This window comes from Salarias fasciatus, chromosome 16 (genome assembly GCF_902148845.1).
Source record: "Salarias fasciatus chromosome 16, fSalaFa1.1, whole genome shotgun sequence".
In the NCBI taxonomy this organism is placed as follows: Eukaryota; Metazoa; Chordata; class Actinopteri; order Blenniiformes; family Blenniidae; genus Salarias; species Salarias fasciatus.
The window spans coordinates 20,762,647-20,790,242 of NC_043760.1; the positions used below are offsets into that span (position 1 = coordinate 20,762,647).

At 42.4% G+C, this 27,596-nt stretch overlaps 2 protein-coding genes across 4 annotated transcripts in view; both read left to right on the forward strand.

Moving 5' to 3' along the window:
* The first annotated feature begins 42 nt into the window (after positions 1-42).
* On the forward strand, positions 43-20,658 carry LOC115403572 (skin secretory protein xP2). Of its 3 annotated transcripts, none has more exons than XM_030112522.1 (12): positions 43-346; positions 6,598-6,704; positions 6,791-7,154; positions 7,486-7,544; positions 7,657-7,819; positions 8,813-8,845; positions 11,336-11,431; positions 13,731-13,757; positions 14,232-14,255; positions 16,247-16,363; positions 17,514-17,573; positions 17,688-20,658. In XM_030112522.1, the coding sequence occupies exons 1-12, from the start codon at positions 283-285 to the stop codon at positions 17,714-17,716; spliced, it is 1,143 nt and encodes a 380-aa protein (XP_029968382.1). In that variant the 5' UTR covers positions 43-282; the 3' UTR covers positions 17,717-20,658. The 3 variants fall into 3 exon arrangements, with proteins under 3 accessions (XP_029968382.1, XP_029968383.1, XP_029968384.1); XM_030112523.1 differs by having other exon boundaries at positions 14,235-14,255; XM_030112524.1 differs by having other exon boundaries at positions 7,486-7,541.
* A 1,266-nt stretch (positions 20,659-21,924) lies between these two features.
* arsh (arylsulfatase H) overlaps positions 21,925-27,596 on the forward strand; it is a 7,283-nt gene continuing 1,611 nt past the window's right edge. Inside the window, exons 1-10 of the mRNA XM_030112510.1 lie at positions 21,925-22,020; positions 22,722-22,874; positions 23,999-24,120; positions 24,215-24,337; positions 24,862-25,055; positions 25,894-26,114; positions 26,397-26,533; positions 26,739-26,876; positions 26,973-27,132; positions 27,446-27,567. Of these exons, the coding sequence (XP_029968370.1) occupies positions 22,016-22,020; positions 22,722-22,874; positions 23,999-24,120; positions 24,215-24,337; positions 24,862-25,055; positions 25,894-26,114; positions 26,397-26,533; positions 26,739-26,876; positions 26,973-27,132; positions 27,446-27,567 (1,375 nt within the window). The 5' untranslated portion in view covers positions 21,925-22,015. The remainder of the gene's footprint in view (positions 22,021-22,721; positions 22,875-23,998; positions 24,121-24,214; positions 24,338-24,861; positions 25,056-25,893; positions 26,115-26,396; positions 26,534-26,738; positions 26,877-26,972; positions 27,133-27,445; positions 27,568-27,596) is intronic.

Consider the following 27,596-nt stretch of genomic DNA (forward strand, 5'->3'; position numbering starts at 1 on the left):
GGGAAAGAGACCCGCCCACCTTAAAATAAAGACTGGACCTTCTCTCTCCCAATCCAGACAAAAGAGGACGGCGGATCCGCGGCGGCGCGCGCTCAGCATCAGAGCACCTTGAAGCACGGCGGGATTGATCCGACGCGCGAGGACGCACCGGCACGCAGACGCAGCCAGCACGCCCCTCCAGACCCACCTGAAGCCCACCCGGCCGCTTAATTGTCCTTTTTCAAGGGCGAGAGGAGGCAGACCGAGCCCCGGTTTTATTCCCAGCCAGAACACGGTGTTCCCATGATGTCATACCTGTGGATTCTGCTAATAGGAAGCCTGCTGGCCACGAGCGCCACGGCTCAAGGTAATCATTTTATTTCCAATTAATACAGCCGGGGCTACATATGAATGCAGATGTTTTTCCTCTTCTGTCAGTGTGCGCGCTGCTATCTATCTCTCTATCTGTCTATTTATCTATCTGTCTATCTGTATGTCTATCTGTCTTTTTGTCTGCCTGCTGTCTGGTCTGTGCCATCTCACTGTCTCACTGTCTCCATTTCTCTACCCATTAGCTCTCACCCATCTCTCGCTCCCTCTCTCTCTCCCTCTCTTTCTCTCTCTCTTTCTGTGCTCCTCCATGTGCAGCAATTACCAGTCTCCCCTGCCAGTCTGTCTGAATCTCTGTCTCCATTTCATTTATTTCACCTTTTAGCTGCAAATCTACATTAAAAAAAAAAAAAAAAAATCTGCTCTGGATGATGGAATGAATTAAAAAGCTCTTGCTCTGATTTGCTCCTCCTGCCTTCACAGCCCAGACATCATCAACGAAAAAGGTGTGTCATGTAACAGGGCCTAAATTTTTTTGGACATGAGTTTTGGACTAAAGGGGTGTGGCGGACCCATTGACATTACAAAAGTGATAATTCCCCATTTTCTCTCTCTTTTATGCCTCTTTTCTCCTTTGTTTATCTGTGTAATTGATCCCTGACTTGATTTTTCCTCCCTCCATCTTTCCCTCCTGTGTTTTATCCTCCCTCAGCTGGCCCAGGGGCCTCTGCCCTCCCCCTGGGGCACATGAAATGATTTCAGATCTTTCAAAAGCACAATAAAACTCAAAGGGAAAGATGGGGAGCGTTGAGACGGATCCGTAAAGTGAAGACAGGGGGAGAAGTGAGCGGAAACGTTTGACGGAGATAAAAGAAAGAGGCTTACTGAGAGTTGAGAGAGACAGAGAAGGAGAGAGAGAGAGAGAGAGAGAGAGAGAGAGAGAGAGAGAGAGAGAGATAGAAGGAAGAGATACAAGGAAGAGACGAGGGGAGTTTATTAGCATTATGCAAACAAATTCATTTGACTGTTGAGCTTGGACTTCATGTGGTATAATGTCACTCTACCGGTTCACTTTTTATGATCGAACATGGCACGATGGAGGCGCCACCCTCTTTATTTCTTTGGAACAAGCCACACGCGCACGCACACACACACTCACACTCACACGCACAGGAAGATGTAGTTCAGCTCTTATCTTTTGTTCTTGCCTCTCCCCGCCAACACTGATAAACGGTAGCTTCGCCGTAAAGTCAGTGGATGTTGGTGCGCACGGACTCAGGAAATCTAAGAGGGGTGTGTTGCTGACTTGCGTGAGTGCACAGCACTTCTGCTGCAATCATGCTGAGAGGAGGGGATGCTCGGTCCGATGCGATGCATATGTGTACATCATTTACTGCAAAGTTAAAGAGGTGAAGTCCAGGGAGTGTCAGTAACTAGATCCAGCTCCATATGTCGACAACACCCTAAGACACAACTAGTTTCAGCTCTCCCCCAAGGCCCTCAGCATCTGTATGGCTGTACAGTGCATGTATGTGAGGGAGTGTGTGTGTGTGTGTGAAGGGATGAGTGGGTGTGTGCCGAATGACTTTAATGCACAGAACATGTGGGGGTGTAGAAGTTCCTCATTACTGTGTGTGTGTGTGTGTGTGTGTGTGTGTGTGTGTGTGTGTGTGTGTGTGTGTGTGTGTGTGTGTGCGTGCGTGCGTGCTCGGGCCAGCCAGTGAACATGTGTGTGTCTTAAGGGCAAGTTGAAGAAGAAAAGAGCTTCATGATGTGGGCCAGGTGTGTGTGTACAGTGTGTGTGTGTGTGTGTGTGTGTGTGTGTGTGTGTGTGTGTGTGTGTGTGTGTCTGTGTGTGTGTGTGTGTGGACTTGTCTGTGTTTACACCTTCAACTGCCAACACATAAATCATGCTTTTGGTGGATAAGTGAAACACACACACACTCACACACACACTCTCTCTCTCTTCTTCTTTCCCATAGGGGCACATTTAAGATGTACATGATTGGGGTAAACAGCACTTTCTGTCTCACAAACATACAATAGACCCATACTTGGAAGAACAATGTGTTGCGGAGGTGTTCTTGTATCACCTGACGCAAATGCGCAAACAGTCGCTGGTGTACAATTACGAGGGAAGTCTTTGGTTACACATATATGCATGGGCACGCATTATTACTCATTCAGCCACCGACACGCAATCTCACACACCCTCATGGCAGCAGCCAGGAGAGTCCGAAAAACATCACCTTCCATTTTGGCATTGATGACAGACCCCAGACTCCCATTTATGTAATGAGCACTGCGCCGGTTATGCAACTTACTGTGCTGAAATTACTTTTTTAAAATCTTTTTTGGAATGGAAATGGGAGAACGTGAAGCTTCTTGGTTTTCGGTTCACTGGGAAGTGGACTGAGATGTCAAAGTGAACGAGTCCTTCACATGTCACTTTTTTGGATCCTCGATAACGGCGCCTGCATCCACTCACCGGCACAACTGGAAAACGCCCGTGAAGCACGTGAAACATGATATACGAAGCAGTTTGAGCGCACGCCTCGTGTTGTGTTGACCGTTGTCATGGCAGCTCACCGACATGGTGGAAACTGCTGAAAGTGGTTGTCTGCTCACCACAACATTTTAATAGTGCGTCGAAAAAACAGCGCAAATTGTCTTTCGCTGTCTGTCTTTCATGTTTTACAGCATGACGATGTGGGATTAGTGATGTAAAAGTGTTTTTACTTTTTAAGACAACTGAAGTCACATTTCCTCTAAAAACTTCTTTTACATCTTCCCAGATCTTTTTTTTTTATTCGTTAAAGGCATCCTGATGCAAATGTTACACCTGTATCAGTTGAGTGTCTCGAGCTCTATCAAGCTATACGTCGATGTTCGAAGATGGGAACGTTTGAGTTGCACTGTAAACATCTGTACTTCATACCTTGGGAAAAGCTCCCAGTTTAACGCTTTCCAGCTTTCGTTTTGGCAAAGGTCCAATTGGAGCATGAAGATATTTCCTGTTTGTTATGGGCCGCCCCTCATGTCATAGTTTAAAAAGTGTCTTTAAGCTCAGTAACTATAGGCTTTGCAAAGCTGTCTTGAGCACCTAACACAAAGGTAATGTTAGATATAAACAGAGCTGTGTAGCAGCTTGGGCAACAAGAATGGACCTCATCAAGACTTCCACGACGCCGTCACAATACAGCTATTAGCAAAAAGGCCCTTTTAAGAAGCTTCATTCTAAACTTTTCTTCATCTGTGACAGAAAATGTCATGCTAGTGTTGAAATAATAATCTTATTGGTGCAAATTGTTGGCTTAAATATAACATAAATGATTGCAGCTTCTCAGCAACTTCTTGATAAGAAACTAAGCATCATTGGATTTAAATGTTCTTATAAGTTCTTATAAGATTTTATCCTCTTTCTCTGATCTTGTGAACCCAGGTGAATAATTTAGTTGACTGATTATTCAATAATGCACAGTATCAGTTGGAGTGACCTTCATTTCCAGTAGTCTACAGTGATAAGAAGACTGACTTAAGCTTCCACACAGCAACACACTCAGCTGCTTTGACTTGAGCTTGGGTTCAGATCCAACAAATGATACATAACCTAATAATTAATTACTTCAGAAGTGCTGGCAGGAAGATTTGTCCATGTTTGGATGCAGCCAGTAGCTGTTCTTATTCCTTGTTCTTATCTCATTGGCTTTTCTCTGTTGGTACAGTTCCTATTAAAGACAAAAAAAAAAAACCCTTTTGATCCCTCATACTTTCTTAACCAGGAAAGAACATAGCGTTTCTGACAGTTTGATACTTTCCCACATGTGTAAACTGGTTCGACTTGAGCGTTTTCTCTCGAGGGGGCCTTTTTCAGTTTACCGCTGTTGTGGTGAAGTCCCGTACAATAGCGTGCAGCCATGTCGGAGAGAGAGATGACTCACCAGCCTCGAGGGAGAGCGGTGGCAGTGAAACAGAGGGAGTTAAGAGTTTTGGAGAGAGGAAGAGAGAATCGGAGCGGGAGGGGGGGTTGTGGTAGATTTAAAGACAGAAGGAGAGCAGGGATAGCTTGAGATGAGCAACAGTTGATTTCACTGTTGCACTAACACAAAACAGCACAACTCCCGGTCGGAGTGTGAGAGTGAATGCAAACATGTGTGCGCACATGAATTTCACATGGGTGCGAACATGAGTCTGTATGTTTAGCGCCGAAGAGGAGGGGGCAGCATTTTATGGGTTTGCAGGCATGCGTGTACGTTTGTGCATGTGCGTGCACTTGTGTGCGCGTGTCCGTGCACTCAGACATATATTGTGTGTGCGTGCGTGCGTGCGTCTGTAAGTGACTGGGGGTTATGTTTGTAGGAGAGGCAGTTAAATGAGCAAGTGGCAAACTGATCGACGGGAACAGAATGTTCTATAGGGTATGGCAGAAGAAAGAGAGAGTCACCTCGCACACGCGTGTGTACGTGAGCGCAATGACATGAAAAAATGCGCCCGTTCACTTCCACACATCCTGCAAGTGAAAACATAAACACACAGAAACAATTTACCATGCATCCCTGACAGATTCACAATAAGGTTTGGACTTGATATCAATGTGAACTTTTGCACGACTGAAGATCATATCTCTCTTTTGTTGTTGTCATGTATTCTGTGGAAGAAGGGGATGCATCAGTGGGTATCTCAGCGTAGTTCCACCTCATTACCTTGAAGTACATTTTACGTCACAGGCCAAAGATTTCCATGGATCTCATGAAGATAGTGAACCAGACACCACCCCAAACACACACACACACACACACACACCCACACATAACTCTTTCAGTCATTAGGGGTACTAATTAATGTTTATCTTGGACTTTAAGGCGGCGCATTTACTTTCACTGGGAAAAAGAGTGAGGGAGAGAGAAACAAAGGGACCCTGTCAGTACTGACCAGGCGGCTATGCCTGAATGTGTGTGTGTGTCTCACATTTTGTTTCTCTGCACGTCATGTGTGTTTGAGCCATGCCTGTGCGCGCACACATGTGCGTTTTCCGGCCATATGTAAGTATGTTCCTGTCCACAATGGGAGCCGGGGTGTCACCAGCACTTCTTGTTGCGGGAGGATTTATGGCGTGATGGAAATATTTCAGATGTGTTCGCGCTGCTCTCCCTCAAGGCTTCACTGAATGTGATACAATCTCTTGGCAAGCCCATGGATCCCTCATTCAATAACAGCACTTTTTACCTGAAATAAAGACTTTGTGCTCTTATGGCAGCATATAAAACAACATAGTTATTATTCTGTATTTTGAATTACTTTTCAAAATGTATTGGAATACTTTTGCAAAAACTCTTTGCAATTTGTGAATTTTCCTTTATTTTCTGTGATCCAGTAAGTTTCTAGAGGCGAAGCCGCACAGCTTCCAGCGCCACTCAAGCCGTCATGTAGAGGAGTTCTTTTTTCCAGTCGGTAGTTGGTATTTATTTGGAAGAAAGCACTTCTCAGATGAACCATCATCAGGGCGCTGCTGAAATCAGCAAGCGAAAAACAATCAAGTCAGAGCACAGCTTGCTGTTTCAGCTTCTCACAGGCGAAAGTGGAATCTCACAGCTCTGCCTCAAACACACACACACATGCACGCATGATGCAAATCTCATACACAGGAGGACAAAAAGCACGTCTTTGTCATTTTCTCATTAGTACTGAGTTGCAATGCCAGTGCTGACGTTGAGCCTTCATATGATGTGGAGGCCGGTCCTTTGTGATTGATGCGCCTGTCATGGAGTTGAGGCACGAGCGTCGCCATCAGGCACCGATCTGGCCAGGGTGTGGCTCTGAGTGTGTGCTTGTATGTGTGTGCGATTGTGTGTCATGGCTGAAAATGTGATGAGTCCGCAACATCTTAAGCACCGGCCGCAGTTTTGATGACTGTAAATGACAACAGATGGAAGAAGGCGTGCAGTGTTTAATTGCCAAGAGTTGCACAAGTTGCTCCTAAACAATATTTTAGGTTAAATTTATCTTTTTTTGTCATTTCTAAGTTTGCAAGATATCAGTCAGTGGTCAAAATGCCAGGAACTATGAATTGAATATGTGTTCAGAGACAGAAAGATCTTCCTCTGAAATGCTGAGATTGATTTTGTTTCATGTTATGAGGCTTTCATCAGGCGTGTCATATTTCTTGAGATGCTGAGGTTTGCCATTTTCTTCAACACCTATTTGAAATTGATTGATCTCAGCGTGAGCATACCGCCGTCAGCTGGGTTGTTATTCTGTTACTGACTTCCTTCACACCATATCGTGCAGATGACACAGCCCCAGCAGAGGAGGGAGCGGATCCTGCGGCGCCAACCCCTGAACCAGAACCAGTCCCAGAGGCTGACGGAGAACCGGAGGCAGACACGGGCGCAGAGGTGAAAAATACACACTCTTTGTTTGATTTATTTTTTTTCCTCCGTCAGTCCCTGGATCTCAACCAAGAATCCTGTTCCCATTACAGGAAGCATCACCGGCAGACCCTGAGCCCGATGCTGCCCCTGAAGCCAACGCCGAAGACCCAGCAGCTCCTGCAGAGGAGGATGCAGCGCCAGACACTCCTGCAGATGATGGGGCTGATGCCGACGCTCCTGCAGTAGAAGATCCAGCGCCAGAGGCTGCCGAGGGAGCCGAGGCAGCAGACCCGCCTGCAGCCGAAGAGTCGGACCCCCCTGCGGCCGAAGAGACAGATGCTCCCGCGGTCGAAGAGGCAGATTCTCCTGCAGCCGAAGAGACAGGTACTCCTGCAGTCGAAGAGGCAGATCAAGATGCTCCTGCTGAGGAAGACCAGGCGCCAGAGACTTCAACTGACGCCAAAGTTGAACCAGGTGAATAAAAGCAGCTTGATTCCAGACAATGAAAGAAAGTCGTTTTTTAGTGCAGATTTCAGATGAATATCTATCAAGTTAATGAATTCCACATGTTCAAAAAGCACTGCTCAAATATTCGTAAATTGAAAAAGCTCAAAGGCAGGATATCAAATGGAAGAACTGTTTATTTTGAATTTGAGAACCGACACTCATGGTTTCATTATTATTATTATTATTATTAGAAATAACATGTATGCCAGAGAAGTGAAGTTTTCCGGAAATAACTGTCAGAAAACACTAATCAGTAATCTATTAATTTCAATGTTCTCAATTTTACCATGTTGACCAGCTCCTGCATCAGACGCGCCAGAGACTGACCAACCATCACCAGATCCAGCTAAAGAGGAGGTCAGTAGTAATCCACTACAAAATCTCACTTAGAGATACTTTTCAGGATTTACTGTAGTATTGAGTCAGTGTTCTCTCTGTATGCATTCATTTACATTTTGCATTTTATTAGAGTGAAGCTGATGATACGGCCCCGTCAGCAACAGACAACACCGAAGCAAATAAAGAGGAAGAGCCCACTGATCCAGCTGCAAATGAGGATACGTCAGTACCCGCAGTTGAAGAAAAAGCAGAAACGGAAGTCAAAATAGATGATGTAGTGGATGTACCGACAAGTAAGTACATATTTACATATTAGTGATGCCTATTTAGAGCCTATTGTACAGACGCTTCCACGTGTCTTCATTATAACCATTTCAGAGGGGGAAGTTTGTGTTATCTCTAAATTGTATTGCATTGTGTCAACGCTGGTCTCTGTTTACTTATTTCCTCATTTAAAGTGTGGGATAAACAACAAAAGTACACACTTCGTATAGTCTAGTTCTGGTCCTGGAACTGGCATTTGCCCGGAGGTTAAGACGACAAATGGGGGAAAACAAAATGAGTGGTGTGGAGAGCTGAGCACATGTTTTCTGCGGATGATCTCACTTCTCTAGCATGTGTATCTTTTACAAGGGAGAAAACTGTACCAACTTGTTTGTAATTGTCATGTTCTCCCCCTTGTTTCTGGTATTTGCCAATTGATATGTCATGTTATGTCACAGTAGCGAAAAGCTACCGATTTAGAATGTCCAGGTTTAATCATGATATGGATGTAATTATGGATGTTCATTACAGTTTGGATTGGCTGAGCTTTAAACAGCAACAGTATGACCTTAGCATTAGTGTTGTCTTTGTTGTAGATGCATTGAAATATCTTGCATTACCAGCATGTGATTGCTATCACAGCATTTCTCTGTATAGATTACAAATTTGTTCATCTGCAACATGCAGGTTTAAGGTATAAGATGAGGCTGTTTTTCGGGCATTTTTCAGCCCTGGTCCTGTGGAAGCATTGCATGTTTTAGATAAGTTCCCTTTGTCTTGTCCTACACACTGGATTTACTGAAACTGGTAATGAACACCAGCAAGATTTTAGGATATAAGCGTACTTTTTTAAGGATTCCAGATATTCCACACAGCAACAAATCAACAGCATGGGAAGATAATCAGGTTTCTTGAAGAAATAAAAGATCCAGCGAACAAAGGAGCGCGTGACAGCTGCTGCTGAATGAATGCTGTTTACATCACACTGTAATTTGTTTGTTCTTTCTTGTCTTTTCTTGCAGTCAAAGAAGCTGCTGCTCCTGAAGTGAATGAAGGTAAAGATTCATTTTAATATCCATATACCGTTTACTGTTTTATAAATGAGCCTGACCTGGCTGTTTATTTCATCATGTAGCTGCTGAAAAGCGGAGGTTTAATTTATATAGTATTCTATATCTTGAAATAATCCCAAGAAATGACCAGATATCTCACCAGTTTAGTGAAAATGAGCACATTCTACTTCGCTGCTTTTTAAATCATTTATCCAGCCCAGGGTCATGAGGTGCTAGAGCCACTTTCAGTTTACAGTGGGTGAAGGCAGGTTTCTTCAGGTTTCTTCAGGTTTCCTTCCACACTCTAATATTGTTTGATTCAGTTAGTTAGTGAATTGTGAATATGTGTGGTTGGTTCTTTCATGGGCCTATCCAAGGTCTAAACCCTTTATTGAGCTGGGATCGGCCTCAGCACGACACAACCTTCAGCTGGATAAAGTGAAATATAAAGCGGAGTGAACCGTAGAGCTGCTTCACTTGTTTTGTTTAATGCTTTTTTTTACCAGATTGTTCAATGAAGCAGAAATTAAAGCTTTTAAAATGTTATTTGAACTATTTGCATCACTGAGAAATGCGTGAAGTTGCCAGTTCTTTGAACAGGATTTGAAAATGTCTTCAATTTAGGAACACCTGTAAAAATCTTTTGACCACTTGTGTCACAGTGTTCTCATAAACTGAATTCACGGCATCACGTCGCGTCTCTGAGCTGAAATAAATCATGACTTACAAAGCGATTCATACCGCTTTGTTTTCATAGAAGGCTGAGTGGAGTTTATCAGCTGACATTCGTAAACATACTGCATCTTCCCTGTCCTTTAACCCCACAAATCACAATGAAAATCAGATATCATCAGTCCTTTTAAAAAATGTGTATGTTGTGCTTTCGTAAGGTTTCATGTATCATTGTCCTGCCACTCCCTTTGGTCTGATCAAGTTAATGGAGAACAGATGTGTCTCCATCACAAAAATACTAATCCCTGAGAAAGGCGAAGAGGTAGGATTGATTTGATTTAAGTTAGAAAAGCCTCCCAGATGGCCTCAGTGAGACTTTTATTACAGATGAAGTGTTTCTCTATATGATTCCAAGCCTCATCTTATACCTTAACCCTTTATGGGGCCCTCAGTGTATTTTCAGATTGAGTAATTTCACCCTTGTGCTGAATTCTCTTACAGTTTCGTAACATTTTAAAATCACTGGTAAATAAACATCAATAAATAAAAGTTTTGGTTTTTATTTTTTTTTTAATGCCTAAAAGGGATTTAATGCTCGCTGGTCGTGTTCAAAACGTGACTCTGGTGTCCTTCACAAAATGTGCTCAGTATTTTTTCATTAAGAATAAAAAAGAACTGAATATTGTTTTGCTTTGAAGAAATAAGAAAAATGCTCAAATGACCACAGATGTCATTTTGCTAATATGCAGGTTTTAACGGCTCTCTCCTCCTAAACAGCATGTAGATCTCATTTTAGTGTTTCCTCTTCCCAGTATTCTTCTTGTTAGTCTTTACGTCTTTATGGCCGGAAATCCTCTCCTCCATAAACTCAAATATAGTGCTTTTACGCTGTGCTTATCCCCCTTGCATCTCCAGAGGGAAGGATGTGTTTAGAATGTGCAGGAAATGCTCACCGTGGAAGATCTCTTCCATGTGACAATTGGCGAAAGAGCTTTGTCTCGCTCCGAGACAGCGCAGACAGAATGATGAGGAGAGCTGAGCTCATTCGGAGTAGGAGGTGAGCAGAGGTGTCAAGACAAAAGAAAACACATGTGGGTGCGGACTTGAAGAGAGACGGTAGTCAGGTTAATGGAAATGTCAGTGGAGAGTGAGGGCTGAAAGAAAAAGCTGGTCCGCAGATGGAAAACATCACAGGAGCGCGGTGGCAGAAAATCAGGCTCTGTTACATCTATTTTACCGATAAATAGTGCTTTATGATACTCGGATATTTTGGATGGATGGCAAATCCTAGATTTTTCTTTCTTAAGGAGAAAGAGTAGGTCACTTCTGCCTTTAAGGTTTCATCAGCGATAAATTACCTCCCTCATCGCACCAGGCCCCGCCCGGCACCTATGTTTCACGCTGTGAGTCACACATGTTGTATAAGTCACCCGGGTTTTCCCCCCCAATGAATATCGAGTAGGAGGACGTATTGTTGGATGAGGTATTGTTACTGACAGATAATATCCTTTAATCTAAGTCAACACTGCCTCACAAGATCTCCGTCACACCCATATGGAGCTGGTAGTGTTTCAGAGACCTAATTGAGGACATCTCTGTGGGGCATTCACGAGGGGCCATTAGGGACGGAGCTGAGCAGTGCCCTCAGGACGCCTGATATTATCATTAAACACTCCCGCATGGAGACAGTGCAGCATACTGTACTGGAGACACGGCATGTTTTTGGGTGAACATCTGGAGGATCTTCCTCGAGGGAGGGAAAATCCTTGGACATGAGTTCATTTGGCTTTTTTTTTTTTTTTTTTTTTTTTTTTCTTTCAGATGCTGGGTTTGACTTGGCAGATGCCCTCGGTGGTGGAGACGCCGCAGTTGCTGACCCACCGCAGCCAGGAAAGAGCCGCAGTTTTGGAGTAGCCGGTGAGTTCGCGGTCATAGGAAACACAGCCGACCGTGCTGCTGTCGCATCCAGATCCATATCTGGACGTGTGTTTCGTTCCTTCATCAGTATAAACTCATAAAAGCATGTGTTATAGCTCTTCATCAATAATGCCAGATAACGGTGTTTTTTGTTACTAGATTTGTTAATTTTTTTTTGGTGTCTCTACTTTACTCAATACTTTAACGTGCAACTTCTTACTTTTCTTCCCTGCATTTGAACTTTACTACACATGCCTGTACTTTGTTTTCCTTACATTTTCTCATTTGTTTTTTTAAGCCCTATAAGAAGGATTCAGCGCTGCAGCGAAAGGATCAAAGTCGCTGACGTTTGACTGAAGCTGACAGATTTATTAGTGCAGATGTTACATCAATAACGGTTGACTGCCAAGACTCCTTGTTTCAGTTTCAACACCGGAACTCGTTTCAAGATGAATGTCTTGAATTGAGTTCCCAGTGTTTTATATTCAGTGAAACAGATCCTGTTTTTCAATTTTCTCTTCGTGTTGTTGACTCACAACTTTTGAATGACGGTTTCTGTCACTGCTGTTAATTGAGCTGGTGACAAACAGCAACGTCAGTTTTATGCGTGAATGACTCGTTCCATGGTTCATGATCGCTTCTTAAAAATATTTTAGGGAAGTTCACTTTTACTTTTTACTTGAGTATATTACAGAATCTGAACTTTCTTGCTTTTACCTTCACCTTCACTGAGCTCATTCACACAGTTGTCTTTTCTTCCACTTAAAGAATGTGAGTACTTTTTCTTCCTTGGCTCTTCATGCACTTTGGAACTATTCAGTCTGGTGAGAGTTGCCTTGTTGTGACAGATACTCTTTAGGATCTCCATTAGCTCCACTCATAGAGATTACACGTTAAATCTTTTGCCATGCTTCAGCAAACATGGTATGTTCAATATTTTTTTTCTTGTTTTTTAATTAAAACTGTTAGTGTTTCCGACTGTCATTATGGGCTACAATCGCACAGAAGAGAGAGGTTATTCAGTCTGTTTATTATCTAATTTCTTTTGTCATTTCCAAAATTAGAATCTTAATAAATATGCAAATTTCAGCACATCACTCGGTTAAGCCAATCGTCACCCTTTTGAGGGGATTATATTTGCATTCCTTTGTCTGTCTTGAGTAGAGCGGCTAGCTGAGCCCATAGAGATTTGTGCTTTAAAGTCCTTCAACAACCACATTTGTTGCTTCTCTGCTGTAACTCTCACTGATTCTTTAAACACAAAGCATCCCATCGACTTATGGCCATCTTTGCATACTTCATGTTCTGGTTTGACATGAAAAGCACAGCGCTGTCCCTTCACCATGTCGTAGTTTGTAGGACCTGACAGCTGAAGATCTGCCCCGTTAACAGTGTTTTGAGGCTTCTTTTCTGGCATCTTTGCTCTTCGAGAATGCTGCTCTCATTCATTGAGCTTAGCTCCCATGACAAGAAACTCAATTGAATCGTTTTACGCAACTTTATTCATTTGCCACAAGGGAATCTGACAGAAATGCTGGAACGAGAGATTTTCCCGAGGCGGCTTCTCCCAGTAGTTCACCCTTTATTCCCCGCCTGAAAGCTGAGTCATCTGGAGCGCCATAATCATTATATTTTAGTGCAAAGTACTTTTCCTCAATGCTCTGCCATTAGCGGCTTTGTCAAGCTGAAGCAGGTCGAGGGCGGCCATGATGACACAGACGTATACAGACAGGCCGGGAGATAACGGGGCTGTTTGCATGTGGATCAAATCAAAGCCCTGAGAAACAGTGAGGCATGGAGGGCTTGTCTTTCGTCCAGATATTTTATCGCTCTGATGTTATAAAAGCGCACAGAGGAGACACTTCATGCAGAGATATGTGCGTGCATGTGCGCCCCCGTTGTTTTGCTTTCCTCGCAGGCTCGAGAACCTCAAAGCGCTCTGAGTGTTTAACCAAAATGCTGGAACTGCAACATTGCCATATAGTTCCAGTTTTGAGGTTGAGATTAGGTTAAGGTTTGGACCCAGAGGTGTTCAGAATAAGAGCTTAGGAAGTATGTCACTGAGTGAAACCAACGTGCAAGCATGTGCGTGTTTCTGGACCGGTTTGTACAGAAACTCTAGAAGCCTTAATGCCCCAGAGGAATAAGCAACTACAAAGAGAATAATCTCGCCTTTTCTTTCTTCTCCTCTGCCATGCCGTCACAATGGTTTACATGCATCATTAGCACATTTAAACAATGGTCCTTTCTTTTAATTTTTCACTAAATATGACCTCTCTCACTTTCTGTCTCCTTCCAGAAGTTGCTGCTGACGCTTCGGGCAGCGGTAAGATTTGTTTTCATGTATATATCATGGCCAAAGTAAGCGCAAAGACAAAATGACGTCACACTGTGGTCGGTGCGTCGGCACACAGCCCAGATAGATGTGGCTGAACGTTGGTGAAACATGCCGGATACTGCTGGCATGCCTCTGACAAAGCAAACAGGATACAAGGAGTGGAAAAAGGGCTTCTTTCCTATTGTTCTGAACAGTTCCTGCTTAAGATGAGTTGACTGTGAATTCTGTGGGAAGTAACATCTGTTCCCGAATATCAAGCTGGGAAACAGATGGAAGCGAATGACGTGTTTTATTTTTTTTTGCGGCCGTTAAAGTAAATACTAGCATTGACTGTGTGTGACTTCAGCGCTGCTCCTATACAAATCAGATGCTGTTGGTTAAAACCGCACTCATCGTTTGTTGTTGCATTTTTGTAATGGACATGAGTTTAATTGCAACTGTGTTTTTCTCTTCTGTTCTCAGCAGCAGACGATTCTCAACCCAAAGGTATTTTGACTGTATTTTGTTTCAACACATCGATACAAACATCACTCATGCATTTTCTGTATTGAGAGGCACGAAGTAACGAAGTATTTGTCCACTTCTTATATTGAAACATATATTCTTTCTTTCTTCTTCATACGTTCTTCAAATTCAAAGATCCTGAGTTCTGATCACAGCTGTCCCTTCTGAAGCTGCAGAACTCAGCATGGTTTCAGACAAGTTACGTCAAGAATTGCTGAAGTTCAAAAATGGTGACATTTCTCAATGGAATTTGTAGTGATTTACACAAAATCCAGCCAGGTTCTCACCAGTTGTTACTATTTTGAAATCATTAAGTTTCTGGATCAAAACTATGATTCAAACATCTTCATCTGTATCATTGGTAACGATGAAGCTGTTCAAAACTCACTGACAGTCACAGTTTTACAAGAAAATGTAAACAAAAGAAATTACAAATCCATTCATTCACTCAACTTGTACTTTCACTGGAGTGAAGAAGTTGAATGGGTACTTTTACCTAAGTGTCTTTTTTTTTTTTTTTTTTTTTTTACAAAAATACCTGAACTACTTTTACTTGTAGTTCTACTTTTCTTTTCTTCAGTGAGGAACGTGAATATTTTTTCCACCTCCGGCAGCAGCAAACAAACATGCAATGAAAACATTCCCCCAATGTTTTTCTTCTTTTCTGAGGCCGAGGCAGGCGTGTTGTTGCTAAATGGCATTTACAAGCTTTTAAGAGGAAAAAAAACGTTCTTTTGAACTCATGAGCGTCATTTCATAGTTTGACAAATGACTGCAGGCAAATGCGAACTGAAAGAAACGACTGAAAGACTAATGTCACCATTCCTGAGTTTCAGAATGGAAAAAGATGAAGAAGAAAAAAACACTTGCATAACATGGTTGTAAAATATTAAGAGATAAATTTGTATTCACGCAGAAAAACAAGTGTTGCTTAAAGAAATGGAAATGTGTTTTATGATGACTGTTCAGGTATTCAGGTTGATATCTGTACATCTTTTTAAAATATGAAAAATCACCTGCCCGACGCGTACGTGCCGTGAATTTTGCATTTGTGCACATGCATGTCCCTGCATGTCTAATGCCTGCACCCTCCTCCCCCCCGCGTTCAGTGACTCACCACATGCTCCCTCTTTTAATTTCCTTCTAATTTCTCTGACTCATGCTTTTTATTCATCTCGCTTTTGTGACTCATTCTGCTTTCTTGTTTTCCGCCACCTGATTCAGCATCATAAGACTTATAGTACTTATAATGCTCTTTCTTTCTAGCCAGTTCCTGTCACGATCAATTATACTCCCATCATCCTTTCCCTTAATCTTTTGCAAGTATTACTCACATTTGATGGATAGAAGAATAGCCCATTATATGGCTGCATCGATAAAAACACGTTTCTTACACGTGATTCTTTGATGTGAACAATCATTGTTTTAGAAATATTAATGTAGGGGATCTGCAGGTTAATTCGATTTTTTTTTTGTTTTTAGCAAACTGGTGATAATGTTGGTAGAAAGCAATTAACTGCATTCACCTACGAATAGTGTTGAGCTTGCACCGCTGCCGTTACTTGCCTGCACGCTTTCACACCGCATAAAAACTGAAAAATTTGGTGTTGTCATGGCAACGAGGTTATAGGTGCAGTGAATGCTTTCCAAAGTCTAAATCGCAGGCTGGATGAATGGAAGCGGAGCAGAAAATGCTGGAAAGAGATGATGCGGCTCTCTCGCTCCGAGTCTCTGTCTGCCTTTTCTTTCTTTCACACATTCATCCACGCGGCACATATGATGGCTCCTCAATGAGTTCCATTATTCCGGCTGCGCCCGCACGCTCAGCAGCGACAGAATATTAGCGCTCAGATGATACTCGCAAAACAAAACGATCGGTTGCATAGATACTATAAAAGGTCCAATGAGGTTTTCGTGTTGGAGCGGACTGCGTAGTCATTTGTGCTGATCCACTTTCATTCTCTTCCATACAGAGGGAAGTTCTGGCTCTTTAGCAGGAATCCTGTCTGCAGTTGTTTTGTCTGCAGTGGGCGCAGTCAGCTCGTACTTCGCCTACCAGAAGAAGAAACTGTGCTTCAAGAACAGACAGGGTAATCATTTTTACTGCAGTGTTTTCGATGTTATCTTTTTGTTTTTTTTCATTATTAATAATATTAAATGAAGTGAAATTCAAAACGACACTCCAGTGAGGAAAGGAATTGCTGATATTTACTTGATATTTGATTGGACATCAGAAAAGCACAAGGAGTTCCTTGAGATACTAGTTTTTAATAATAAACCCATTCCTTTTGGATTTGCTACCCACACTAGCAAAAGTTTTGCCTCATTTTCAGTCTGTGTGGTTTATTTCGATAAAAACTTCAGTATCATTCCCCAGCAGACTGTCTCCTCTCTCTAGGAGTTACAGAAAACTAACGCATTAAGCCCCTGATTGGACTTTCCGCCTCAAATTAAACTGCCGCCACTCTGTCATCCAGCAAGGCTTAAGAACATGTATTGGTCTAATAGTCTGAAAAATTCAGGTTTTGAAGGTCAGTATTCCTGGTTTGACTCAGCTTTCTGTATCCGGATGTGTTTTTGATCACACGTCAACTCACACACATCCTGCATCCGGATACTGCCAGTTCAGCAAAGTTTTCATTTACAGTCAACACGAACAATAGGGCACTCCACTTCAGCCATGTTGTCCCAAACTCTGTCTCAGGGTCAGCTGCGTTTCCTTCGGATTACTACCAAATATTTTCTTCAAATAATTCAGTTTTAAAAGAAATCTTTCTACAAATTAGACTGATTGTGAATGAATCAATGATCGACTGAGGAGGTAATGTCACCAGCATGTAAAGCTGCTGTATTTACATACAGTGAGATGTTCTGTCTGCACACATATGTTTAAGTACTGCGCTGTTGGAGAAAGAAAAAGAGAAAAAAAAAAATCACATTTCATGGAGGTGATAATAGGCAATTAGTGCCGAGAAATATTAACAGCCTGCAAAACTCCTCTGGGTAGCTAATTTATAGCCAGTGGAGCTCCGAGGTTTCACAATTATAGAAGAGGGACAAAGCCCCCCTTCTTTTTGCTGGAGGGGCACCACAGAGTGATCTATACTAATTAGCAGTAAAAGGATTTGTTTTGTTAACTGTCGGAGAAATTGAACCGGGCGATGTGCCGCGGTGTCTGCCTTAATTTATCTTTTTGTGGGTTTTTTTTTTTTTCTGACTGTGGCTGTCTGTGTGATTTAGAAGCGGATCCCGAGGCTGCACACAAAGCGGATGCAGCAGAGGCTCAGGCCGATCCTCAGGGTATGACGAAGACACACATAAACACACAGAAAATGTATATTTCACAGCTACAGTTTTATTTACATATTGTGTTTTAACCTCTTTTTTTTTTTCGTTTCTTTGTTTGTGTTACAGTCCTCAGCACCCTGTTGAACTCCTCCTAGACCAGCACCGATCACCTGACTGCCTGGACCAACTACAGTCAAGCAAAGTGGCAATCTCACTGTTAGCCTCTACCCTCTGTAGAGCTAAATTACTGTGAGGCCCCCGAGTAGGGCTGTGTTTCTCTTTGACTGTGTGTGTGTGTGTGTGTCTGTTGGTCTTTATGAGTGTGTGTGTATGCGTGTGTGTGTGTGTGTGTGTGTGTGTGCGTCTGTGTCCGTGTGAGCGTTGGTGTGTGCGTATAATGAGTGTTCATTCCTATGTGTGCATATATGTGTTGGGGGAAGAGTTACACAAAGATCAAGTAAAAATATGTGAACTTTAGGGGTTTTATGATTGTTTCAAAATAAGGATTTATAAAGTCAAACCATAAAACTTTTTGAACCAAAATCAGCATTTTCTTTTTTTTTTCTCAGAATGGCCATCAATGAGATCAAATCTCTAATAAATAGAACCATAAAATGGCTTAATTATAGATCTAATTATAATTTTTTTGTATGGCTACGAATCTCCTCTAAACAAATTTAATGTGAATATAAATCAGTAATCGATGTTGATGTTGTTGGTGTTTAACTTGTTAGTGAAGTGGATTTTTTTTTTCCTTCCGATTTCTGCCATTCTTGGATTCACCAGCGTGCTTTGGAAAGTCCATTCATGAGCAGCCGTTAATAAAACTTTACTTTTTCTTTTTCGACGCAGTGTTCTGCAGTACAGATTGCAGGTGAAAAGGAAAACAGGGGGCTTCAGTAACTACCACTGTATTTTTGTGAATTCTGACTAGAACCAGTAGAGTAGGGTTAGGATCCTGGTGTTCTGGGGATGCTGTTTTATGGTCCCGTCTGTGTTTAGAGGGCCAACGATGTCACTGTATGCGTGTTTGTTTGTTTGTTTGTTTGTTTTAAACTGGTGGAAGGGGCTTAGTTTTAAATCCTGTTACGTGACTACCACTTCTCCTCAGTCGGTGGAACTAATCATATCTTCATCAAATCACACGTTCATCGCCCGGTAATATGAATCAGATCAGCACGAACTAATTGAAGACGTACCAGATGCGTGGACTAAATTTGCTGCATTGAGTTGAAGTAAGGTCTGATCCAAGCACGATCCTGCAAACGGACGAATGATCAACTTCAAAAGAGGTCATGTAGTGGCGTGTTAGACTTCGTTCTGATATAGTGTGTGTCGGTCTAGTTGTGATGCAGTAATTTCTTCTCGATAGTGCCTTTCACTGACACAGCCTGGCTTGACCAATCTGCAGACACACAGGGAAGGCAGCTGTGGCGTGAAAACAAGCGAACAACATCCAAAATATGGGAGACTGAATATTAGGAATGTATGTTCCTTATTATTTTATGAGCAATCATTTTGGTGGTGGAAAATCATTTTACACTGCAAATACAAAATGCAAAATACAAAAAAAAAAAAGCATTTTAAGTGAATGTAACAGCAGTTTTATGTGTGCTCACAGCGGGCCAGTCATGATTGTTGTACTTTTTTATTGAACCAATCCTGCGCTCCAGACTCTTGCTGCATCCTCTGTTGATTTCAGCTGTAAATCTCTCCTCGTTGTGTGTCTCTTCTCTTGAGCAAGCCAGTTGCTGTCACGGTGGGTTTTTTTTTGTATCAGTCATATCTCCACAAACACAATTCACCTGTGACTTTTATATGAATCCTTTTCCATTTTAGCGGTGGTGCCTCAGAGCCGACACAGATAGTCTTTAGTCAACCTGTTTTTTGCTGTGGTATTTTGTGATTATTATTGTGAAATGCCTCAGAAGCAGCGCTACTGCTTTGTTTTGCCACTGTAGCACAAAAATATATAAACTTCTGAATGTCTTTTTTTTGTTGCCTTGAAGTTTTTGTACATGCCCGGCTCCCTTTAAACTATTGGATACAGTAATAGAGGTCGCATTGTGCTGCAGTTCATGTAAATTGTGTTACTTGTAAAGCACCGTATAGCTGCAATACAGGACAGAGACTGTTGCTAACAGCCTAGCCTCAAGCTGAGTTATATTAATAGTCTGTGATGTCGCATATGGATTGTTTCTACGCTACAAAACTGTGGGCTGGACACAGGGTCAAAGCTCTGCTGGAACTGCCTTCATGTCCTGTAATCTGTGATTGACGATAGATAAGTTTCTCTTGAGACACGGAATCACTGGGATCGTGTGTCTGGCATGGAGCGATAATGCACAAAATACCCACTAAGTAAAAAGTACAAGCTTTCTGAAGTAGCCACTGATGCCTTCAAAACAGAAAATCCTCCTTTGAATGCAGTACCCGCGCCCCTTTGTGCACTCTCGAGAGTGCAATGGGAATCAACAAAAGCACTCTGATGTCCTGCGGCGCACATTCAGAAAACCTGCTGGGACTGATTTGATGTAAAAGAAACCACGAGTAAATGAAAACCCTGTGAAACGGAGCGCAGGCTGCTTGTGTCGTTAGCGTCGAGGTTCACTCTGAGTGTTGTCCCGTGCAGTCAGACTCCTTGTAAACACAAACTATTGGAGCAGTAGCATCCAAACCAGAATGTAAACCTTGAGAATTGTAGACCTATTGGGCTCGGAAGTGCACTTCCCAGATAATGTTAGGGCATCCATCACGGCCCCGACCAGTCCTGCCTTATCCCTTCTGCCCTCTTTGAATACTCCTGAGAGGAAAACTGAGAACAACGAAATCATCTGACAGAAAGCGTCAAGCAACTCTGAAAGGGAGAAGCACTTTCCTATCCTGTATCTGTTCACATCTTGATTTATCAAACATATTTAGACAATTCATTTTTGATTTAGACGAGTGCAAGACCTTTCCTGTTAATTTAAGTACTGTGTTGTTTTTTTTTTTTGTGTGTAGGAACTGTCCTCTTCATTTTTGTCATCTGGCACTTGTGTTTTTCTGGAGTTGTGTAAATAATGTTTGAGGAGTCAATTAAACTGTTTTCGTGGGAGTTGATTGTGTAAGTTTTTGTGTGTGTCTTTTCTTTCTTTCTGCACCGCGCCACATGTTCAGCCATTAATTTGATTGATTTGATGAAAGAAAACTGTTTTTCTGATCTGAAGCTTATTTTGTTGAATTGTTGACTTTATGATGAACAATCTGTCCATTTCAGCTGTAATTTTGTTTTCTATTAAGTATCAATTGTAAACAAATTAGCCAGTTGTTGAATATAATAAGTGAATATGATAGCAACAGTTTCCATAAGCTGATTAAATGTAGCTCGACTTCAATTCCTATGACTTATACAATCATATGTACATTTATTCATCAATGTTAAATCTGGAACATTAAAAAGTTTTTCTGTTGTTTCAAGCAATTACAAATACCAAAAAACAAATCCAAAACAAAACATTTGCCATGAGAAATGACATGAAATGCTTGATATGTCAGGTATTTAAAGGCGGAAGCTCATATCCAGCAAGCGCGAGCTTTCCAAGTGATTGATGGTGACAGGCCCATAAAGATAGCAATCGGGACTTCCAAGGTGGGTCAAACAATAAACACACCTAAAGCCTATACATGTGCTCATATTGATTCTGTATTTGCCAGCTGTGAACACCCACATCAAGAATCACCCATTTAATTAAACCCAGCATTGTGTACTTTCACTCACTTGATTGTGTCTTACAACTGATCTTCTTCCAAGTTAATAATGTTTTATAATTGGGACAATAAAACTCAGCTTTTGCTGGAGGATAAACTGACTCATAAAAATGCCAGGGCTTGAAAAACAAAAAAAAAATCTGTCAGACCACCTTTACAAAACATCTCTGGGATGCAAATAAAACTTAAATAGTTATGACTCCATTATAGTCAACAACTGGTCCTTTAGTCCGGTGAAATGTGGCAGCAACAGTTTGAGGAAGAACAGTCTGAATTCACTTGTTGTCAATCAGCTCTTCCTGTTTTGATATTTTAATCGCCGAAACACATATAATAACCCTGCGCGACCTGTCGTTTTTTACTTACGTTGTTCTGCTTCAGCATAATGCAAATGACTGAGGTGTGACGGAGCCCTGCACAGGCTTGACAACAACTCAGTCATTTGCATCGGGAGTGTTGAAGCAGAGAAGTATTTCGGCCTTGCAGGGCAGGATCAGGGTTGAAAAAAATGTCGATGTAGCAGATAATCATGCAGGAGTTTTGCAATGACAGATTTCCGGTGGCGCCGCTCCTACAAACATTCAGGTAAATCCTGAGCTGCATTCATATTCCAGACAGTACGGTAATGCCAGAGAGGAGGTCCCGGAAACTACTGCGAAACAGAGGAAGACTTCAGTCAGTTTGAATAAGATTTGCATGCTGAGATGAGGTAAGTTTCAAAGGCAAATGTTGCTACTATGTCGAGCAGATGTGCCTCCTTTAGTCTGCAGGGAGAAGTCCGGGAAAAGATGAGTCCACGTCTCTGACACGTTTACCTCGATGACCCGCAGTTTGCAGCTCCAATGAGAATGATTCTCCGTGCATACTAATATTGTTTACCTCAACCGTGACAGATGTCATTTTTGCACAAACTGGAGAACTTCGTGACCTTTTTTTTATTGTTTGCAAAAACTCTACCCTAAATATGCCTGACTGAGAATGAGGTTAATAACTGATGAAACTGTCATTTGGATCAGTTTTATGGACCAGTGCTTTTTCCAAACCTGGTTTTCATCTGATAAACATCCCTCAGGTGCTCAGACTGGGAGGAAAAAATGATTTTCCAAAGCAGCGGCAGCAAGATATAATAGCAGCAACTATTTCTGTTTATATAATCATCTGTTCTTTGATGGCCATCCAGTTATTATTGGACCAAACAAGAAGAAATGTGGATATTACGAATTGTAGTCACTTGAACACCAATCATTACAATGACTGCATTCATTTTGATTGTACTGCAGCTTAGATCCAGCTGCGTTGTTATTGTTGGATATTATTAAAGTAATTGTTAGAATGAGCGAATACTTTACCTGTAAAGCTCTTCCATTTCAATCACTCTTAAACAGTTTTTTTTTTATCTGTTCCTTGCAGGTTTGCCCTGTTAGTACATCTCCTCTGGCTGCATTTCGCAGCAGAAAGCTTCATTCGAGGAGAGGAGGTCCACAGGAAGCCCAACATTGTCCTGATGATGGTGGATGACTTGGGCATCGGTGACATTGGCTGCTACGGCAATGATTCCATCAGGTGAGTATTGGCTGTGATCATTCTGATCACGTTTTTCTTTCTTCAACTGTGTACATGCCAATAGGACATGCACTGGTTAATCATTAACATGCCTGCTCACTAAAGTGTAAAAGCTAAAGAATTGACTGGGTGAGTGCTGCAAGCAATGTCAGCAAATCCACATGGATCAGAAAAAAAAATCAATCTATCATTGAACTACTTTTGATTTTAGTTATGTAATTTGTGACTACTTTCTGATTGCATTGATTGAAATCAAGAGTTAAGAAAAGAACGGAATAGTCCTGTCTGCATCTGGATACATTCGATTCAACTCTCTTGTAGGGGTCAGAGCCAGGGAGGTGACTTCTATTTCACTACAACTGTGTGACTGTAGACCAACAGTATTCAATATCTCATTCCTATCGTTTACACTGAGTTCAACGTTCAGGTGAGGTTTGCTGTCGTCTTATCATTTCATTTCGGACATGTTGAAAACATTTGTGCAAAAAATGTACGCTCTCCGATAAGAAATATACAGATGCTCACATACATTTACATAAACATATTTGAGCCCAGAACAAGCGGTAAAATTGTTTCATGAAAATACACTTAGCAAAATATATAGTCCGAGTGTTCCCACATTTATGCATACAGAAGAAAAGCTAAATTCTTCAATATTGTATCAGTGTTTCAGATTGCTACAAAAAGATGCTATTGCATTGAACTTGATCACTGGTGTACAGCCATGTGGAAAACTGTGAAACTGTGGGCTAAGAAGTCCCTTAATATTAACAGGAGTTTGTTTTTAACACACTAACAGAGCCGTGCAGGCCTGCGTGCTTCATCCTAACAGTGAGGCTATCGAGCAGCTTTATTATGCTGCGGGGAAATGTTTGCCGGTACCGTTTGAGCCCATTTGCCTCCTCAGAGCAGGGCTGCTGCAAATCAATATAAAGTAGCTGTGAGTGATCGCCATTATCCTGCGGTGGAGGACGCTGCCTGCATCCAAAGGCCACCGAATTATCAGATATGCTGCATGTGGTGGTTTTGCAATTCATTATGTCAGCTCCCATTGTTTTGTTTGTTTGTTTGGGTTTTTTTATACCTTAATGTGTCTGCTGTCTGTTGGTTTTTACTGTTTGCAGGACTCCGAACATCGACAGGCTGGCCTCTGAAGGGGTGAAGCTGACTCAGCACATCGCAGCTGCTCCTCTTTGCACGCCGAGCAGAGCCGCTTTTGTGACGGGCCGCTACGCAGTCCGTTCAGGTAGCAAACACGAATAATCGCAGCTTCAACCTGGTGTTTAATGTTGTCTTGTTCGGCCATTCCATTCTTGCATATCTGTTCGTCTGTTACCCAGGAATGACGAGCGTGGGGCGCGTCCAGGTGCTGCTGTTTCTGGGAGGCTCTGGGGGGCTTCCCCCTGACGAGACCACCTTTGCTAAAAGGCTTCAGCAGCAAGGATACACCACTGGTCTAGTGGGTGAGAAAACATAATGTGAACATTTATTTCTTGAGAGTGAATTTAGTCCACCTGGTGAAAAGAGCGTAGTTTTTCTCCAGTATATCATGTAAGAGTTGAGCAGATTGTTCAGAATGTCATGTTGAACGTTTACAGAACATTCGAGTTTTGACTGTAGCTCAGTCTGTGGTCGACTTCTCCTTGTTTCTACTTGTCTGTGTGGCTTGGAGTAATAAGAAAACCTTGTTGTGCATACGGAGGCAATTTGCCATCAACAGTTTCACACTTTTACAAGCGCTGGCAGCACGTAAACCATATGGTTCTGCATACGGCTGGCACCGCTTCGCGAAAGTAATTCCACGACGGGATTAATGTGCTCACAGTTCTCGGTGATCCAGCGATGCTCTTGAGTTTGGGCTTTCGGGGAGACTTTCTGTGTGGAGTTTGCATGTTCTGCCAGTATATCACATTATTTGCTGACTTGATCTCATTTTATTGTTTGAAATCATGTTTCTGGGTGTTTTCCATTTGCTGTAAATCTGCAGGTAAATGGCACCTGGGTGTGAGCTGTGAGCGCAGAGGGGATCACTGCCATCACCCCAACCAGCACGGCTTCAGCTACTTCTACGGCCTGCCGTTTACTCTGTTCAATGACTGCGTGTCAGGGGAGGGCAGCGACGTGCTGGCAGACCTCCAGGAAAAACTCCAAAATCTGGCCATGCTGTTTGGACTCACTCTGGTGAGTGTGTCCTCCTTTCTATTTCATGGACGTGGCTACACTAAGCTTCGAGAAACAAACATGGGGGCATGCGTTTTTAAATATTGTGATCTCAAACAAAAAAAAAAAAAAGGGAAGTGCATTTGTCTTATGAGACTATGAGCAAGAATTTAGAAAACAAAGAGTTGTTGTGCCGCTCAGCCCTAAGCAAACCAACTGATGTGTAATCACGGAGACATGTGCCAAAGGGCTGGAAAGACTGAGAACAGAAGTTGCAGTTGTGAAACGGAGTCATACCAGCCAGAAAGTTGTTTTGGGGGGGGGGAGCACGATGTCGAATGCAAAATTTGGCAATGGCGGGTACCTGTGGGATGGATTGGAAGCAGCTGTGCCACAAACAAAGCAAACAAAAACAAGCTTGAAACAATCGCGACGTAGAACCCCAAAATATAAAATACAGACGAATAACTTAAGAAGATCGGCTCACCCGAACAAAAAGTACCTTCATTTAGTTCAACTTAACATGTATAAGTGTGAATATTAACTCTATTAGGAACAGAGGACACGATGTACTGTTTTCACCTATTAAACATGACCGCTTTGGCCTGTTCTGTCATCTAGTGGCTGCATCATGAAACTGCACGCAGTTTGTCTCTGATTCATCTGTCAACATTTTCAGACCTTAATTTGTCATAGTTATGTGCTTCAGTGCAGTTTAAGTACATTTGGTTTGCTTGTTCAAATGCATAAAGTGTTGTGACGGTCGGCTGAAAATAAGCGTGGAAAAGCTGTCAGAAGAAGCCTTTTTACTGAGAGGAACGTATCTCTAAACCCAACGTTTGAATGTCTGTATTTTTAGGTGTGTGTCCATGTATGTGGCCTGTTTGAAGCCAGGCCGTGGCTCGTGGTGCCACTTTTATTTCTCACCATCCTAGCAACCGCAGTGTGGTATGTGCCCTTTAAGCTGGTGCCAACCTGGAACTGCATCATCATGAGGAACCAAGAAGTCATTGAACAGCCAATGACAGTGGAGACCCTGCCCCAGAGACTGCTGGGAGAAGCTCAGAATTTTATAAGGAGGTAGGAATGCATGTTTTGTTTTTGTAGTTGTGTTTTCAGAAAAGAAAAATGGCTGAAGGTTGTTGAGCTTCTTATCTTGAGTTATGGTTTGACTACAGATTGATGAGTGTTGGTAAAACTGAGATCAATATGATATATTTTACTTTTTGGGCTTGACAAATAATTCTGCATGAATGAAATCGTCATCCTTCAGTTCCGTAGTTAATATATTTTTTGCAACATGAATGCACATTTCATTGTTTGTCACAGATGTGTATATAAGGAGTTTTCTTTGCTTCCCAGGAATGCCGATCGTCCCTTCCTCCTCTTTTTCTCGTTGGCTCACGTTCACGTGCCGCTGTTCAAAAATCCTGCCTTTGCTGGCAAGAGTCGCCACGGTCGCTATGGTGACAATCTGGAGGAGATGGACTGGATGATTGGTGAGTTAGTGGTGTATGTGGTAATATGTCGTGTGAAGCATCGGTGGTGAATAACCCAGATCGACATTTTCAGAAAACGGCAGCGTGTATGAATTACAGACATGTTTTTTTTTAAATGATGATTAAGAAAGTCGTTGGAGAGTTAATTCTCCTGTACAGAGATTAAAATCAAGTCCCATCATCTAACTTGCTGTCCTGTGTGTAGGTCAGCTAACGGAGACAGTGGACTCCCTCGGACTGGCCAGCAATACTCTGATATACTTCACATCAGACCACGGTGGACACCTGGAGGACTCCGATTCCACCACTGGACAGAAAGGAGGCTGGAACAGTTTATACAAAGGTCAACCACATTTGAAGACATTATTTCACTGATGGATACTGAATTTGCAAACGTTTGAGGGTTGAGCTTTACTGTTTCCTGCTGCCTTGCCTGTAGGGGGGAAGGCCATGGGGGGCTGGGAAGGAGGCATCCGGGTCCCGGGGATTTTCCGCTGGCCTGGCAGACTGGCAGCAGGAAGAGTTGTGGATGAGCCCACCAGCCTCATGGATCTGTACCCCACCCTGAAATATTTAGCTGAGGATACACTGCCTGACAGGTGGGGACTTTTCTGCATGAGTCTTATTTCTATTGCATTGTTTCCAGATACATTGATAAAAGGAAGCATTTTCTTCCCCCAGAGGTTTTTTTTTCCCCCTCTGTAAATGCGAACAGTTGAAATTATGCATTGTTGCAAAACAGGAAAGAACCACGGCCATCTGGTTACTCTTAACTCGTCTCTAGCTGCATCTGAACTCACTCCCTTTGTCAGAAAAACAACTATTTGATGGGAGACATGAACCAAGATTTCCTACAGGTTATAATTTGATGTGAACTGCAGGTTATACCTAAACTAAACGTTCCTCACTCAGGCTGTTAGACGGCCATAACCTCATGCCGCTGCTGGAGGGAAAAGTTGGACGATCGGACCATGAATTCATGTTTCACTACTGTGGCATTTACCTGAACGCTGTGCGATGGCACCCGCCTGGAAGTAAGTCTGCACACACACACACACTCACC

What these genes read in the sequence shown, in the direction of transcription:
- LOC115403572 (XM_030112522.1), top strand. Translation starts at nt 283, where the DNA reads ATGATGTCATACCTGTGGATTCTGCTAATAGGAAGCCTGCTGGCCACG. An exon ending in GTGCTTCAAGAACAGACAGG is followed by an intron (nt 16,364 to 17,513) that starts GTAATCATTTTT and finishes TGTGTGATTTAG; the next exon opens with AAGCGGATCCCGAGGCTGCA. An exon ending in GGCTCAGGCCGATCCTCAGG is followed by an intron (nt 17,574 to 17,687) that starts GTATGACGAAGA and finishes TTTGTGTTACAG; the next exon opens with TCCTCAGCACCCTGTTGAAC.